A 19,607-nucleotide genomic window follows, 5' to 3' on the forward strand; every position below is an offset into this window, starting at 1 on the left:
ACTATAAAAATTGTTTGAGTAGAATAGTAATTTATTTGGTCAAATCCAGCTTTTTTAGATGAGCTTATAAGCTACTTTTTCAAAAGCTAAGGTATACTAGCTTTTTTAAATGTGACTTATAAGCTAACTTATTAGGCATTTTACCAAATAGATAGAAATAAACAAGCTAGCTTAAAAGCTAGTTTGACTAAAAAATAAGCCTCCCCAAACACCCTCTAAACAACTTTAAATTTAGATACCAAGATATATATTAATTCCCATCATATGTTCTTTTCTTGATACTTATCATATTTGGCAAACCACTAAAACTAGGTCAGGTTCAAACCGAGTCTAGTTTTAATATAGTTTTTTTTTCTTTGGGTGAAGGAACTTCCCCACGGTCTTTTGGACCATGGGTATCAAACTGCCAGGGGTGGCTAACGATCACCCCTCAATGCACCCTCTCGAGTATTCCACGAAATTAAATCATGCAGGTGCTCTCTAAGATAGTTGAACTGGAGACCATAGTATATTATTCATAAGCAGTTTACTAACTCGTCTAGACCCTCTTAGGTATTATTATAGCTCTTAGGTATTTTTACTATAATTTTGTGTCTGGTAAAAGTTGGGTTAATGCTGACACAACTTATTTTAGATCATTTCCAGCCTCTTACTATTAGACTTATAACATTCTTTTTTTTCCCAAATAAAATAATAAAAACCTAGAAATAAAATTTTAACATATAATATTTTTCAAATAAATACTATTTTCTTAAGAATAATTTTTGGATAAAGTTTACGTTTTCCAAAATAAAATTCAAAAAATAATATACATATAAAAGATAATTATTTCTAAAAATTAATATATTTTTGAAAAAATATTATTTATTCAGAAAATACTATTTAAAAAAAATATCATTTTTAGCAAAAAATATTATTTTCAAGGAAAAATCATTTTCCAAAATTTTTTAATTTTAATTTGAACTATTTTGGGGAAGATTATTTTTTTAATGTTCCAAAACATAATTTTTAAAATAAATATATCCTTCAAAAGTAAATTTTGTTATAAGAATATTAAAATTTTAATTTTTCTGTAAATAACTGTACATGTTAGTTCTTTGTTATATGTACAAGAGTATTCACAAGTTTGTCCATTCATAATATGCTCAAATCACAAACATTATATCCATGACCTAGTTGCAAAACTAAAGCTACTTAATAACTCTTAAAAAGTGTCCTAAAGAGTAGTACTTCTATCAGAATACTGCTCTATGTGGTAGAATATCAACGACACTTGACCCATGAAAATTAGAAAAATGCCCTCCGTGTTGTACTCCCTAAAAATATGTACTCCCTAGAAACCGACACTTGTCAACTAAACCCTACCTGATGTACTATTCTCACAACAAACAAATTTGAGCTTTGCTACAGCGACCCAAAATATGGGACCAATAGAGAGACAAGTGAGGTGTCTCCCTCTTATTGGATAATGAGTTGATGACCAACTCATTATCCAATAGGTGGGAGACACCTCACTTGTCCTCTCTATTGGTCCCATATTTTAGGTCCTTGAGGAATTTTTCAACTAATTTTACCATTCAACTGGATCCCCTAATTATCATTCAACCACATCCCCCTGCTGCATTATTATGTTGCTCCGTCTCAACCAATCAAAAGGGGGAATCCGTAACTCCTCAAGTATCAAACAAGAAGACAAAAAGTTAAATAATCCTACTCAACAAATTGCTTGATCAGGCTGTCAATATTCAATGCCTTGATATTGTTGTATTTATATTCTCTCTTCTCAATTAAAAGTTCGTTGAGGGTAGCTGTATCTCCTCTCCTCACTCGCCTCAACGCCCCCTCCGCTCCGCCTCACACCCGCCCCATTTAAGCCCGCCCTCCACTTCTTCCGCCTACGCATCTCTGCTCTCGAATCCTCAACACTTCCTCTTAGGTTTCGAAAAAGCTTAGCTGTTAGGTATTATAGCAAGCGGCGACGGGGTCGATATGCCTGAATCGAGACCTCGACTTCCCGGAGATTTCCTGCCTTTCCGTCAAGTCAAGTACGTCAAGCTCGGCTATCACTACTTGATCTCCAAGCCATATATCTCCTCTCGTCCCTCTTCTCGCCGCCGGCTGCAGCTACACTTTCTCGTCTGAACGGTCGACGACCTGTATGTCACCTGGGACCAGCTCCGCCTCCATGTCGTCACCGGTCATCCTCTGCACGCGTAACCCTCGCCTTCTAACAACTCTTATATTTCACGACGAGGCCGCCGTCCGGTCTAACTCCCTCGACTTCTCGTGCTACAAGCCCGAGGAGGCGAGGAAGTGCCCGAAGCGGACCTCTTCGTGGAGGCGGTCGGCAGGCGGGGCCCTTCAGCCGAGGTAGAACAATTTCTTCCAGAAGAAGATTCTGGAACGTTCTGGGCTCGGGCAGTCGACGTACTTCCCCGAGGCGGTGCTGAGGGTGCCCCCGAACCCGTGCATGGCGGAGGCGAGGAAGGAGGCGGAGATGGTGATGTTCGGGGCGATCGACGATCTCTTGGCGAAGGCCAACGTGAAGCCCAAGGATATCGGGGTGCTCGTGGTGAACTGCAGCTTGTTCAATCCGACGCCGTCGCTGTCTGCTATGGTCGTCAATCGGTACAAGTTGAGGGGGAACATCGCCAGCTACAATCTTGGAGGCATGGGATGCAGTGCTGGGCTCATCTCCATAGATCTCGCCAAGCAACTGCTTCAGGTTATAGTTCGCACCTCTAAACAGTTAATATTCTAATTGATATAACAATAAAACAGAAAATAAATAAATAAGTAAGAATTCTGTTTTTCATCAGTTTTGTTAAGAATTGTCCCATTTTTTACTATTATTATATCATTAGCAATGCTTCGGTGCTCCATAATTAGATTTTTTTTTTAAAATTTTAAAATCTTAGAAAATGGAAAAAAAAAAACTAAAAAAAATAGAAAGGGCTATTTTTAACCTTTGCTGTTTAATTTAAATCATTTTCTTTTACTATCATATCTCTTCCCAAACTATCCTACTCTATTCACATATTAGCCAAAAAAAATCATTCTGATGCAAATCACAAGAGTTTAGTATCAACGTGATTCTGTTAACTCTACCTATATATGTTATTGAAAAGTTATTTTTTATTGAACCCATTAACTAAAGTTTGGTCCATAAGTTAAATTTTGGAAATAAATAAATAAATAATGGTTAAATTTTTAATATTTCTTCTATTTATAAAATTTTTATTATTCCGTTAAACACAACTAATCATCTTCTTTTTGTTGACGATATGTCATATGAGGCAATTTTAATCTTTAAAAAATAATTAAAAATAATAAAAGATAAATAAGTATGATGCATGTTTAATTTTCATAAGAATTTCAATCTAAAAAATTAATCCAAGCAAAAAAAAAAGATGGGACTTTTGAAAGGAAAAATCGTAGAATTTTGATAAGTTAAAAACTGTATTTTTTTTATAGGAAATAAATAACTGAAATTTTTTGATAGGAAAAAAAATAGCCTCGATTAGTTATAGACTGGATTAAAACTTTAAAACCAGTTTCTCTTGACTTTCATTCCCTAGAATAGCCTTTAAATTTGATTTCATTACAAATTTAGGTGCTGAGAACTCCTTTTAACTGCCTTAACCCATAAATTGTGAATTGAGAGGGAATAATTTACAGGAAAAAAAATTACAACTCATTGCCATCGGTGCTCCAAGGAGTTTGGAGTACCAAAGCTGTTGACCTATATCATTTTTAATATTCCAACTAATTTAATTGTCCTATATCAATTTTATTACTTATTACTCCAAGGAGTTTGTAATCTTCTAAAAATCCATATGATGTCGACGCAATCATCCCCATGGGACCGTCTGCTATCTAACGTCTCCTTTATCCTAATTATGGAAAACGATCAAAGGTCAATAATCATGGAATTAGGAAAACACTCTTCCTCTTGTTCATAAATTTTATGATGGATCCACTTAATCTTTAGGCAGTTTATCTAATCCTAGCATATTAAGTGACCAAGACACCAGAGACAATTAATATAATAAACTATGACTTGTCCTACAAGAGAGGGTCTAGGTGGTTGAGCAAAATTTCTGAGCTAGTAAATTTAGTGGGGTTTAATAATTAATGGCCATTTGAAAACAAGGGCAGATTTTTTTTTTTTTTTTTGTTGCACGTCGCTTTCCAACAATATATGCATCGGGTCATCTAGCTGGTATACTGATGCAACTGTATGTGCAGAGCCTTTCTAAATTTATATCGTTTAGCTGTCATGCTTAATTAGGTGCAAAAAGTATGAGAGTGAATTACTAAAAGTATTGTAATCTAGAAGAAAAAGGGCAACTTAGTTAGACCTGGACCGATATTTTGGTTTTGTAAATAATAAGATGTGTGGATACTCTTATTATGCTAAGGATCTGAATATTCAAAATTTCTATAGACATCAAGTCTTATGAAGAATTAAATTGATTGAATTTCCAATTATTTCCAATTTCACACAGGTTCACCGCAACTCCTACGCATTGGTAGTAAGCATGGAGAACATAACCCTGAACTGGTAATACGGGGCCAAGCAACCGCTGCCATCTAGTCTCCAACTGCCTCTTTCGCATGGCGGTGCGCCATCCTCCTCACACCGCCGTTCAGACCGCCGCCGCTCGAATATCCAGCTCCTTCCACACCGTCCGGACCCACAAGGGCTCTGAGGACCGCTCCTACTCCTGCGTCTTCCAAGTAAGAGACCAAGCCGGAAAATCGGCGTTTCCTCTCGCAAAGCCTAATGGCTGTTGCCGGAGAGTCCCTTAAAGCCAATATTACCACCCTCGGCCCTCTCGTCCTCCCGCTGTCGGAGCAGTTCCTGTTCTTCTTGACGCTAGTCGGACGAAAGATATTCAAGATTAAAATGAAACCTTACATCCCGGACTTCAAGCTTGCGTTCGAACACTTCTGCATCCACGCAGGTCAATTGATGAATATTAAACAATTTGACTTATTTGAAACCGAAATAGATTTTTATAACTAAAAGTTAATACCTAGAGATCCGTGCATCATATGAAGAGACTTTTCATCAATGGATAGAAACTTTGGTGGATGGTCCATTTGAGTTGACATAAGTTTCTCTCTCTCTATATATATACACACACACATATCTGATTTGAATATTTGATTAAATGTATAGTTAATAATTAAATTAATCAAATATACATCTGGTTAAATTTTGTTTGCTCATGCACAGGTGGAAGAGCAGTGTTGGATGAGCTGGAGAAGAACCTGGAACTTAGTGAGTGGCATATGGAGCCATCAAGGATGACCTTATATAGGTTTGGGAACACGTCGAGCAGCTCGCTGTGGTACGAGCTAGCGTACACGGAGGCGAAGGGGAGGATGAGGAGAGGGAACCGGGCTTGGCAGATTGCCTTTGGATCTGGTTTTAAGTGTAACAGCGCTGTGTGGAGAGCGTTGAGGACGATTAGACCGGAGAAGGAGAAGAACCCTTGGAGCGATGAGATCCACGGGTTTCCCGTTCATGTTCCCAGGGTCGATACCATTGCGGGGTGAGAAGAGTGTGGTTTAGGTTTATTGTGTGTTGTGAAGCTAATATATATATGTACGTACAAGTAGACAGAAAGAGAGAGCGAAATATGTGAATTTGATTTATTTGGATGAAATTATCATTAGTGTAGCATTTTGTTTACATTTTTTTGAATTTTTTTTGTCGATGTAAGGTACATTATGTTTCTTTGTACTGGAGAAATTGTTCTAATAATTAAGTTATTGTGTAGCTAGTCTAAGCGGGAGGTACTTGTATGTCTGGATATAAGAGTTTCATACCGCAGAATCTCAATTAATGAGGATAAATGATGATAACTATCAACTTTTTCTAGATTCCAGAACTATAAGAAGAATTATGGGACAAGCCATCATGTGGAAAAAAATCTTCGGTACTCCATGAGTACTACACTATTCCAACAGGAGGAGGGTGTAACAAAAGGAAAATTATTGACTCCCTATAAATAAGATTATTCGAATCCATGAAGAAAATATTAAAGAGGAAATTTATTGATAAAAGATTATTCTCCTTTGAGTTACATGACTCTTTTTAAATAGAAATATAAATAAGAATCCTAGTAAGACTAGAATTATAAAAAAAATAGAAAGTTTTAATCCTACCCTAAAAAGACTCCCTATAATAGAGGAAATAAATCATGAATCATAATTGAATTTATTTCCTAATCTAATTTAACTCTAACATTGAATTTATTTGTTAATCTAAATAGACTCTAAATTTATTACTAAAAATAAACTAAAACTGATTATTTTTTTATTTTAGCCAAAACTGGGTATAAACAATGAGATTTAAAAATCTGACAATCTGGTTGGCTCCATCTCATCGAGATAGGCGGTTTATATATATAATATGTCAGAATCCGCCTTCTAGGCTAGAAGATATGATTGTTTCTTTGTGAAAGTCAATAATACAATAAATTTGTAGTTAGCTCGTGGTTGTCCGAATCCTCCATGAAGTTGTCTGTTAAGCGTCCTAAATCAGTCTCCCCTTGTTGAAAGAAGCTCGACTCTGAGCTTATATTTGCTTGAATATATAGTAGCTTCATCAATAAATATTTTTCTTCTCCTGTATCGATCAGCATTCGCCTTGTGCTTAGCATAGATTTTTTCCATTTGTTCTTTTACCTCCTCAGCTAGTACTTCTTTTGAATTAAATTCGTATATTATTCTTTCCCACATAATGTGTATTTTATTGGCGGCATGTGGATATGCAATTGACTTGAAAAACTTCTCAAAAATATTCCATGTTGCTTCATATTCTAGTGCTGGAAGTATCATCAAAATCATCTTGAAACTATTCACAACCATTGCTTCCAGAGAAGAAAACCCCGCATCATACTTCATACACAATTCTTTCATCTCCTTTGTCTCTAGCCTTCCATCAAGCAATTCACACATATCATCAATTGTCTCACTCTCTAATTTATCATTCTCCTCCATCGGGACAACATTAATATATGCAATATCACTCTCAACCCCTTTGGAAATATCATGCATATCAAACATCTTCACTATCATCTCACCATCATGAATCTATTGCATAACGAGTGTTTGCACCTTAGGAGGGATTTCATCATGGGCAGGCTCTTCGTTTCCAATTACAACTAAGTCATAGATCGCTTCAAATTGCTTCATATTTTCTGCTAAAGCCTTGTTGTTTGCCACCAAAAGTTTCTTCTTCTCAGTAGCCTTTCTATTAGATGACTCATTTTCTATAAGAGGTATAAGTACATTTCTGCGTCCATCCTTCTTGAAGATACAAGCATTGGCTCTCGCTTCTATGGGTAGCTCCAATATCGAATTGTCATGGCCTACCTAAAATTACATGACAAGCTTCCATCTCGACCACATCACACAACAACTCATCAACATAGTTGTGGCCGATAGAAAAAGGTACCCGACACATCTTATCTTTTGGCACATCATTACCCTTGCGAATCCAGTAGATCTTATAGAGAGGTGGGTGTTTCTTTATCTTCAAACCAAACTTATTCACCATACGCCGAGAGACAAGATTCTTGCTACTGTGACTATCAATGATAACATCACAAACCTTCTACATCACAGTGCATCTCATGTGGAAGATATTATCCTCCGGAGGTAGTTCTTCTTTCTTTATTGCTTCTTTAGTACTCTTCCAAACTCCAAGATCTTGCTTAGGGTCATTATCACTGTTGAATTCATCCTGTGGAGTCAGATCACGTCGTTGGTAACCATCAACCCGATTTTGAACTCCTATCGTATTCAAATGCTTCATTACGCAAGTCGATCTATGGCTGCCTTAATCTGATTGACGTTAGTCTTCAACTCATTGAACTCGGTTTGAGAAATAGGGGCTTTGTTGCCTACCATCGGATCAGAAAAATAAAACTCTGATACTAATTAACGCAGCGCAGAAGTGATAAACCTCGGAATCTACCAAGGATTGTTCTCTGAATCCACAAAGAACGATCTTTGAATCCACGAAGAACTTTAAATCCATGAAGAAAATATTAAAGAGGAATTTTATTAATAAAAGATTATTCTTCTTTGGATTTACATGACTCTTCTTAAATAGAAAAATAAATAAAACTCCTAGTAAGACTAGAATTATAAAGAAATAAAAAGTATCAGATCCTACCCTAAAAAGACTCCCTATAATAGAGGAAAGAAATCATGAATCAAAATTGAATTTTTTTTCCTAATCTAATTTAACTCTAACATTGAATTTATTTTCTAATCTAAATAGATTCCAACTTTATTACTAAAAATAAACTAAAAGCTGATTACTTTTGGATTTTAGCCAAAACTAGGTATTTCTAATGAGATTTTAAAAATCTAACAATCTGGTTTGCTTTGTCTTATCGAGATAGGCGATTTACATATATAATATGTTAGAATCTGTCTTCCATGCTAGAAGATATGATTGTTTCTGTGCAGAAATTAATAATATGATAAATTTGTATTTACCTCGTGATTGTACGAATCCTCCATGAAATTTTCCATTAAGCGTCCTACATCAATATGCCATAAATCACTTATAAATGAGAAAATAACGAGATCACTTATAAATAAGAAGATGAGAAGTTGTGTGCCAAAAAAGCTTATTCCTACTGGGTTGGTTTATACCCCCTTGATGCTCCTTCAGCACCTAAGAATTTCTCGCATCGTAGCCTCTTGATCTGCTTTCTAATGTAAAAAATCCCCTCCATTAGTTTTGTATGTCATAGGCATATGCACTTTTCCCAAAACCCCAAAGTGCCATTGGCAACAGAATGTTAGGTCTCGTATTTTAATGATGATTTACAAACCATATTATTGGTGCTAATTGCTTACCAAGTGATATTGTGCGGGATATATTTTATCAAGCAAAATAGTACCATTATTAGAGGATGGATGTAATTTGCATCGTAACGATGATATCGGTGGAGGTAGAGGCAAGTTGATGAAGAAGAGCTTACAAGTACAAAATTTACAAGAGGAGCTTAATCAACAAATTAACAAATATCAAGACTCAAGACTTTGTATATATATGTGAGTGATATTTACATTTTTATTTTCTCTATAGGTCATAATGTAGGTAAGAAATAAAGGTGATAACTTTTGAAGCATTTGGGGTTAATACACACACATTTCCAAATACCGTATTTTTTGACCGTTTTGCAAAATGATAAGTTTTCACAATTAGAAAATGATATTTGAAATTTATTTTTCTAACATGCTTATTTTCATAAGAATAATTATTTTCCCAAATTTCATAAATTTTGAAATTTATTTGTTAGGAATCTTGACCCCAAGATTAGTTTATTTTGATGATAACAAATATTATATGTTATGTGTATTATGTGCTAATATTTGTTTTGCAGTATCAGAGCTATATCAACAATTATATTCAAAGAGATACTCAAGACATAGATGAGTTCAAGGCAAAATGAAGCAAAGAAGAAGATATACTTCATTGTCAAAATGTAATTTTATATTTTCTTTGCTTAGAAATTTATACAAGACTTGATCACTCACACACATGCACACACATAGTGTTAGAACACACTAACACAAGATTAGTGTGTTGGTTAACAATAAAAATCCCCTATGTTAGTCATTAGAGTTTATATATATTGAGTGAGTCTTAAAACATTTCATTTATATCCCATATCAATTAGAATCTGGAAAAACTTAAAGACTAAAGTTGTAGGTCTCTTCAAGAGCTTTCCAACAAATCTTAAATCACCTCATTCTGATATCGGATGAGAAAGTTATAGTCAAAATACTAAAAAGAAAATTCTAGAATCTGTGAGTTTACAGTGTAGTCGACTACTATGCCTTGTAATCGACTACTAAGTAATTTTCTGACTTCACAGAGTCTGTTTAGACTTAGTGTAGTCGACTACTATGACTTGTAGTCGACTACAGATGCAGTTTTTCCAGATTTCAGGTTTTGAATAAGTGACTGTTTATAGCCGTTTTGTGTCAGGTTTTGAATAAGTGACTGTTTATAGCCGTTTTGTGTACGTTTTTAGGGGTTGAAAACTTGTCTTTTTAAGGGCTATAAATAGGTTATAAGTTCAGATATTTGCACAACTAATTCATACACATAAGATCAAACATTTGTGCATATTCACTCTCTAGTTTTTCAGATTAATTTGCACAACTAATTCATACACATAAGATCAAACATTTGTGCATATTCACTCTCTAGTTTTTCAGATTTTCATGCTAAGTGTTTAAGATCAAACATTTGTGCATATTCACTCTCTAGTTTTTCAGATTTTCATGCTAAGTGTTTAGAAAAAGAGATTTTCTGATATTACCTTGGTTTCAATCATTCTTAGAGATTGTATAGGCAATATTCAGAGAGTTAAAAAAATCCTAAGCCACTGCTGCACTTCATTACATATTCAAGGCTTATAGGATCAATTGTGTTCTTGCTTTAAAAAGGATTTCTCTCGGGTTTGAGAGGGTTGATCTGTTGGTTTAGAGATTAGGTGGCAATTGGCATGGTCTTGTCAATTGGTGTTGCAATTTGCAGGGACTTGCAAATTGGTCAGGTTTGCTTTTGATTTTGTAAGTTTATTTAAAATCATAGTGGAAACTCTCAAGCGGGATTTGCTTGGGGACTGGATGTACACCGGGTTGGTGGAACAAGTATAAAACTTTGTGTTTATGATTGTGAATTTCTGAGATTGCCATTTTTCTTTACAATTTATAATCTACTTTGCATATACTTTAAAAGAATACTATTCACCCCCCTTCTAGTGTTCTAGTGTATCTATTTCAGATCCTACATTTGGTATCAGAGCGAGGTGAAAGATGGCATCTACAAATACATCACAATTCAAAGAAGGTCGCTCTACAAATCGTCCACCAATGTTCTATGGATTAAACTACATTTGGTATCAGAGCAAGGTGAAAGATGGCATCAACAAATACATCATAATTCAAAGAAAGGTTCTCTCGGTTTATGATAGGGGTTGATCTCTTGGTCTAGAGATCGGTGTGACGATTGGCATGGTCTTGTCAATTGGGTTGCAATTTGCGTCTAGAGATCGGTGTGACGATTGGCATGGTCTTGTCAATTGGGTTGCAATTTGCATGGTCTTGCAAATTGGTCAGGTTTGCTTTTGATTTTGTAAGGTTTCAAAATCATAATGGAAACTCTCAAGCGGGATTTGATTGGGGACTGGATGTACACTGGGGAGGTGGAACCAATATACATGCTTGTGTTTGTGATGTTTATTTTCTGAGATTGCCATTCTTTCTTTACAATTTATAATCTACTTCGCAAACTCACACTCTAGTGTTTAAGTGTAAAGCTTCCGTAGATTTTTATAAGAGCGCACTCTATTCTTAAGGGTCATGATCCTACACTTGGTATACATAAGCAAAATCAGACCCTACATTATTTGCTATTTTAAAGCACCCTTGAAAATCAAATTTACGATTCATAACTGGGTTGTGCATGGTTATCAATCGACTGACACTGTTCATCAGTCGACTGATAAAGTGCTCCAAATTTGTTGATAGTTTCTGCTCAATCGACTGACTCATATCAGTCGACTGAAGTAGCTCATCAGTTGACTGATGATGTTTGAGTGACAGTCAACGGTCAGCTCATCAATCGACTAAGCGGTGCATCAGTTGATTGACGGCACTATAACGGCTAGTTGCTATTTTTGCTGATTTTTTGCGGGATTTGGTGATTTGTTTTGGATTTGGGGTACTATTTTGAGTTCCTATGTATATATCCCACAGCCCTCATCACTTCAGTAACTAAGCAAGTAAAGAAAAATCCTCGAGTTTTGTTTTTGTGTGTTTTTGAGCTCAAACTTTTATCTTACTCAATTTCGGTTTCTCACTTTCAAATCCCACAACCCCTAAGCTTCAAATGTCATCTCTTAATCCTTGCTATAGGATCGTTGTAAGAGAGATTATTCATCATATTGTATCGTGTAGAGAGATTGATCTCGAGGAGATCATTGTGTGGAAATTTTGATATCGCGGAGATCGTTGTGAAGAAGTTCCGGCCTCCAAACTGGGTTTATGTAGTGGATTACCATCGGGGGAGGTGGTCAAGGACGTAGGTCATGAGGACCGAACCTCGTGAACACATCGGCGTGTCAATTTGGCTAACTATTCTCTAACTCTCTCTCTTATTTATTGTCATATTATAAAATTGTGTCTTGTATTGCATTGAATTTCATTAATTGTACATTTATTGTTTGATTATCCTATTCACCCCTCCCTCTAAGGTAATTATATTTGGTATCAAAGCGAGGTCTCTATATTTGTTGGGGTTTAATCACCTTAGAGTAAAGATCCAAATGAAATCAAACATGAATATGCATGCTCTTGAAGGTCAATCTACTACTAGACCTCTTTTATCGGCAATAATTTTTTATATTGGAAACTAGGATGCACATATATTTGAGATGCATTGATCTTGACATCCTAGACATAGTTGAAAAAAAATATGTTGAAAAATCTAGTAGTGACATGACCGAGAATGAAAGGTATTTGGCTACACTTAATGTTAAAGCCATGAATGCTTTGTTTTGTGGACTCATTCCCAATGAGTATAATAGAGTCTCCACTTGTACAACCGCACATGAAATTTGGGAGAAACTATATATTACTCATGAGGGAACTTCTCAAGTTAAAGAATCAAAATTAGTGGTCTCATGCATGAATATGACTTATTCAAAATGCTTCCAAATGAGTCTATTGATGCTATGTTTTGTAGGTTTACTAATATTGTGAATCAACTACATAGTCTTGATAAGTGCTTGAGAACCAAGAGAAGAACTACAAGATCCTTTGTTCTCTTACACCGGCATGAGAATCCAAAGCAACGGCTATTAAAGAAGCCAATGATCTCACAACGCTTACTCTTGATGGCCTAATTAGCAAACTCAAGGTTCATGAGAAGAAAATCAAGGAGAAGGACGAAGAACCCCCACAAACAAATGAAGAGCATCCTCAAAAGATGAAGTCAATAGCACTCAAAGGAGCTATTGAATGTGACTCATCCTCCTCTGATAGCGATATCGATATGTCAAAAGAAGTGGCACATCTCTCCAAGAGAATTTCAAGATTGGTAAGAATGAACAAAAATTTTAAAAATAATTGTTCTAATAAATTATCTTCTCGTGTAGGAAAATGCTTGGAATGCCATGAACCGGGACACATAGCACGAGATTGTCCCAAAATAAAAGAGAAATACATGAAGTATAAGAAGAAGAAGGCGATGTATGCGGAATGGGAAGAATCCGAACCGAGCGATTCAGATAGTGATGAAGAAGCCGCCAAGTGCGCCTTTCATGATCCAAACATATGTTTCATGGCTCATGAAGATGAGGTATTATCTAAATCTGATGATGAATCATTTTATATGCAATGTGAACTAGGATCCGCTCTTGAAGAATTAAAATTTGAATTTAAAAGGTTAGCAAAAGAGCATTCTTCTTTTAAAAAATTGCATAACTCATGTGATTCAAGATTTGAGTCACTACAATCCTCTCTAAATGTTGCCATTGCTTTGCAAGATAAAATAATAGGAGACCTTGATTTTGAAAATAAACAATTAAGGTCTCAAATTGAAAATAATATGTTAAAATCTAATTATACATCTACTAGTCATGTTTACTCACAACTTGGTAGAAAATGGTTTCATAAAACTCATGCATCCACCTAAAAGAAAATTTTCACTTGCACCTATTACATGAGACACGGTCACATCTCCACACATTGTAGGATTAGAAATAATCCTCATGATTATGAGTTTATATGGGTACCTAAGGGTACCAAGAGTACTAACATTCAAGGACCCAAGATTTGAGTACCTAAAGTTTCTACCACTTTTTTACATGTAGGGAACATCTTGCACAAGAAGTAAGGAGATATGGTACCTTGACAGCGGTTGCTCACATCACAGACGGGCAACAAAGATTTATTTGCAACCCTAACAATGATGGAAGGATGCAATATCTCCTTTGGCGCCTGTGAGAAAGGTAAAATTATAGGTATTTGTGCTATTAGTAAGAAGCCTTCTCCCGTTATTGAAGATATTTATTTAGTAAAACGACTTAATCATAATCTTCTTAGTATTAGTCAACTTAGTGACAAAGGCTATGATATTATTTTTAAACCGGATAAATGCATTGTTAGCATTAATGATAAAACTATTTTTGTTGCCCTTAGAAAATCTAATGTGTATATTTTTAAGATTAATGAGCTTGTAGATCAAGCTATGAAATGCTTTTCCACGGTAGATGGTGATCCTTGGATTTGGCGCAAAAGGCTTGGACATGCTAACATGAAATTTGTGACGCCCCTGGGTTCCTCCTGAACTGCTAGAACCTGCCTTTCAGTCTTCCGTTGCTGCTGAGTTGGACCATTTCCCTTCTGAGCTCTTGTTGGTGCATTGCGGCACTCTAATGCCTTGTGTCCGACCTTGCGACAGTTAAAACAAGATCCCCGGAACTTGTGCTGCTGACTTGCTCTCTGATCCTGTTGAGATCCCTTCTTATGAGGGCTCTGCTGATGCTGTTGGGATCCAATCAAGGGTCTCTTGTTCTTTCCCTTGTCTCCGGCGTGCCCTCTCTTAGTACTTCCTTCCTCGTCCTTCTGGAACTTAGCTATCCCATTTTCTTGAGAAATGGCGGTTTCAGCTACTGGTGGTGGTGGTGTAATGTGATTCGCCACAAGCTCCTCGATTGCTGCTATCCTAGCGACTAGGGGAGCCATAAGATCTACCAGGTACTGGGGAGCCTGCTGCGACTAAGGTGGATTTTGCTGTGGTTCAGCCTGTCCAGATCTCTGAGTTCATGACATATCATATTCTGACATCTCTGCTCAAAAGAAAATAAGGGTTTAGGAGTCAAAATAGACCTCTATAAATAGCGTATCACAATATAATTTTCACAACATATAGTATTTGCACAAATACTTTAAACTTATACAAAAAATAGTTGTCATAAAAAAAAAATTCTCAAATTTTGAGATATACGCATATATCGTCCTCACTCATACTAGGAAATCCTTACGGACTCTATACATGAATCCTAGGAAACTCTATCCTAGCTCCACGACTCGACACAGGATGATCCTAAGGATACTGGAACTAGAGCTCTGATACCAACTGTGATGCCCCTGGGTTCACACAACTTTGACATTCTTGGTTTCACCTTGGACTGCAGCCTTGTGTGAACCCAGGGGCGTCACAAAATTGATGTCAAAATTATCAAAGAAGAACTTGATGAGAGGTCTACCTAGCCTAACTTTTATTAAAGATTCACAATGTGAAGAATGTGCCAAATGTAAATAAATTAAAAGTTCTTTCAAATCCATTAATGAGGTATCCAACACTAAACCCTTACAACTACTTCATCTTAATTTTTTGGTCCTATGCGTGTTGCCTCACTAGGAGGTAAACACTATGTTTTTGTTATTGTTGATGACTTTTTTCGATTTACATGAGTATTATTTCTTGCTAACAAGGATGATTGTTTTGAAGAGTTTTCCCATTTTGTAAAAAGAGGCAAAAATAAAAAGGATTTGAAAGTTGTAAAAATTCGTAGTGATCATGGTGGTGAATTTCAAAACAAGTATTTTAATGATTTTTGTGACCATTATGGTATTACACATATATTTTCCGCTGCAAGAACACCACAACAAAATGATATTGTTAAACGAAAAATCAAACCACACAAGAGATGGCACGAACTATGTTAAATGCTTTTGATTTGTCAATGCATTTTTGAGCGAAAACCGTTAATACGGCTTGCCATGTTTTAAATCGTGTTTTGATTAGGTCTATTTTCGAGAAAATACCTTATGAACTTTATTTTGGCAAAACACCCAATATTAACTATTTTCAGATTTTTGGTTGTAAATGTTTTATCTTGAATACTAAAGATCACCATGATAAATTTGATTCAAAAATAAATATTGATATATTTTGGGATATGCATCAAGGAGTAAGGCTTATAGAGTTTTCAACAAATGAACACTTGTTGTTGAAGAATCTATAAATATTATCTTTGATGAAACTAAATGTTAGTTTACAAGATTGTGTGCCTAGTAGGGATGATGATGACATTAAAGGTGGAATAGAATTATTGCAAATAAATGACACCCCCTCAATGGTTGCATCAAAGGATGGGGAAGGAGAGCTTGAGCTTAATCAAGAAGGACTTCCCATGGCATGGAAGTTTACACCGGATCATCCGAAGGAGCAAATCATTAGAAGCCCATCTAAAGGCGTCATGACTCGCTCAAGGGCTATGAGCGAGTGTGGTAACATTGCTTTCTTATCCCAAATTGAACCAAAACGTGTTGATGATGCTTTGAATGATGAGTTTTGGATTTTAGCTATGCATGATGAATTAAATAATTTTCAAAAAAATAATGTTTGGAAACTTGTTCCTAGACCAAAATATTTTCATATTATTGGAACAAAATAGGTTTTTAGAAAGAAATTTGATAAATTTGGCATAGTGACTAGGAATAAAGCTCGTTTAGTCGCCCAATGATACAATCAAGAGGAGAGCATTGATTATAATAAAAATTTTGCACTGGTTGCAAGAATGGAGTCAATTAGAATGTTTTTAGCCTTTTCTAGCTTTAAAAATTTCAGATTGTTTCAGATAGATGTTAAAAGTATATTTATAAATAATTTTATTGCAGAAGAGGTGTATGTTGAGCAACCCCCCGGTTTTATTGATTCATTATTTCCTAATCATATTTACCGGGTGCAAAAAACATTGTATGGGTTGAAACAAGCTCCAAGAGCTTGGTATGCTCGCCTCTTTAGTTTTCTCATTGAAAATGATTTTTTCAAAAGGAAAGATTGATAATACTTTGTTTGTTAGAAAAAGAAAAAATAACTTCATTTTAGTTCAAATATATGTTGATGATATTATTTTTGGGGCTACTAATGAAACTCTTTGCAAGGATTTTTTGAAAGTTATGCAAGAGCAATTTAAAATGAGTATGATGTGAGAGCTTACATTCTTTCTTGGTCTCTAAGTCAAACAAAGTGATGATGGAATCTTCATGTCACAAAACAAATATGCCAAAGAGTTAGTGAAGAAATTTGGTATGTCAAACTCTAAGCATGCACCAACTCCAAAAAGCACCTCCATCAAGTTGGACAAGGATAAAAGTGGTGAGAAAGTAGACCAAAACCTATACCAAGGCTTGATAGGCAGTTTGCTTTATCTCACAGTTAGTAGACCGGATATTTTGTTTAGTGTTTGTGCATGTGCACATTTTCAAGCTTCACCTAAAAAATCTCATTTAATTATGGTTAAAAGAATTATTAAATATATTCATGGTACTATTGAGCTAAGTTTGTTTTATCCTAAGCATACTACTTTTGATCTTTATGGTTATTGTGAAGCCGACTTTGCCGAATGCAAAGTAGACCGTAAGAGTACTAGTAGCGCATGTTAATTCTTAGGCAACTCACTTATTTCTTGATCATCCAAGAAGCAAAATTGTGTAGCATTATCCACTAAGAAAGCGAAATACATTGTCGGAGGCTTATGTTGTGCACAATTATTTTGGATGAAATAAAATTTAGTTGATTTTGATTTACATTTTCATGATACAAAAATATTTTGTAATAATACTAGTGCCATAAATATTTCAAAAAATTTAGTTTTACATTCAAGAACAAAACATATAGATGTATGTCATCATTTTTACGTGATCATGTAGAAAGAAAAGATGTATCCTTTGTTTATATTGATACAAAATCATAATTAGCGGATATCTTTACCAAGCCTCTTAGCGAAGAAGATTTTTGTCGTATAAGAGGTGAATTAGGCATGTTCATCCTTTGATCATTTTGATGGTCTTGCATGTTTTCATTATATTGGATAAAAAATTTTATATCTTGATTTTTTTATGTGCCCTCGTTGTTATAACATGTTATAATACACAAGGATACTTAGAGGAGTGTTGGTAGAGATCGGGGTTAATTCTAAGAGGAGTATGTTGGTAGTAAAGCCTAGGGAGAGGTGGTAAATCCAAACACTTGAGGAAGGTGATACAGGTAGACTAACTTAGAGGAGTGTCTTGTGGATTGATAATATGTGTATTGTTTTGTATACCCCATTTTGATGGTGACAAAGGGGGAGAAAAATCTCCAACACTTTGTGCCACATAACTAGGGGGCGTCTTATAGATAGGGGGCATCTATCTATAAGTATACTTTTATTTTTATGCTCTTTTATAATGGTGGTTTGTCATCATCAAAAAGTAGGAGAGTATTAGGTCTCGTATTTTGATGATAATTTGCAAATCCTATTATTGGTGCCAATTGCTTGCCAAGTGATATTGTGCAGGATTTATTTTATCAAACAATATAATACCATTATTAGAGGATAGATGGAATTTGCACCGTAACAACGATATCCGTGGAGGTAGAGGCAAGTTGATGAAGAAGAGCTTACAAGTACAAAATTTACAGGAGGAGCTTAATCAACAAATTAGTAAATATCAAGACTTAAGACTTGTATATATATGTGAGTGATATTTGCATTTTTATTTTCTCTCTAGGTCATAATGTATGCAAGAAATAAAGTAGATAACTTTTAAAGCATTTGGGGTTAATACACACACATTTCTAAATACTGTATTTTTGACCGTTTTGAAAAATGATAAGTTTTCACAATTGGAAAATGATATTTGAAACTTTCTTTTTCTAAAATGCTTATTTTCATAAGTATAATCATTTTCCCAAATTTCATAATTTTTAAAATTTATTTGCTATTTTTAAAGCACCTTTGAAAATTAAATTTACTATTCATAACCGGGTTGTGCATGGTTATCAGTCGACTTACGTTGTTCATCAGTCGACTGATGAAGAGCTCCGAATTTGTTGATAGTTTCTGCTTAGTTGACTGACTCTTATCAGTCGATTGAAGCAGCTCATTAGTCGACTGATGGTCTCATCAGTCGACCGATGATGTTTGAGCGGCAGCCAACGGTCAGCTCATCAGTTGATTGAACAGTGCATCAGTTGACTGACGACACTGTAACGACTAGTTGCTATTTTTGCTGATTTTATAGGATTTTGTGATTTGTTTTGGATTTGGGGTACTGTTTTGGGTTCCTATATATATCCCACACCCCTCATCACTTCAGTAACTTAAGCAAGCAAAGAAAAACCCTTGAGTTTTGTTTTTGTGTGTTTTTGAGCTCAAACTTTCATCTTACTCAATTTTGGTTTCTCACTTTCAAATCCCACAACCCCTAAGCTTCAATTGTCATCTCTTAATCTATGTCATAAGATCATTGTAAGGGAGATTATTCATCATATTGTATCATGTGGAGAGATTGATCTCGAGGAGATCATTGTGTGGAGAGATTGATCTCGAGGAGATCATTGTGTGAAAAATTTAATATCGCGGAGAACATTGTGAAGAAGTTCCAGCTTCTAAACTGGGTTTGTGTAGTGGATTACCATCGGGGGAGGTGGTCGAGGACGTAGGTCATGAGGACCGAACCTCGTGAACACATCGGCGTGTCAATTTGGCTAACTATTCTCT

The 19,607-nt window shown here is 35.4% G+C and overlaps 1 protein-coding gene across 1 annotated transcript; it reads left to right on the forward strand.

The window, feature by feature from the left end:
• Positions 2,366 to 5,788, forward strand: LOC109835227 (3-ketoacyl-CoA synthase 11-like). The gene is given in 5 exon segments (XM_020403212.1): positions 2,366 to 2,725; positions 4,509 to 4,574; positions 4,576 to 4,769; positions 4,771 to 4,967; positions 5,243 to 5,788. Coding segments are annotated over 5 exon segments (1,035 nt in total). The 5' UTR covers positions 2,366 to 2,470; the 3' UTR covers positions 5,566 to 5,788.

This window comes from Asparagus officinalis, chromosome 3 (genome assembly GCF_001876935.1).
Source record: "Asparagus officinalis chromosome 3, Aspof.V1, whole genome shotgun sequence".
Lineage (NCBI taxonomy): Eukaryota > Viridiplantae > Streptophyta > Magnoliopsida > Asparagales > Asparagaceae > Asparagus > Asparagus officinalis.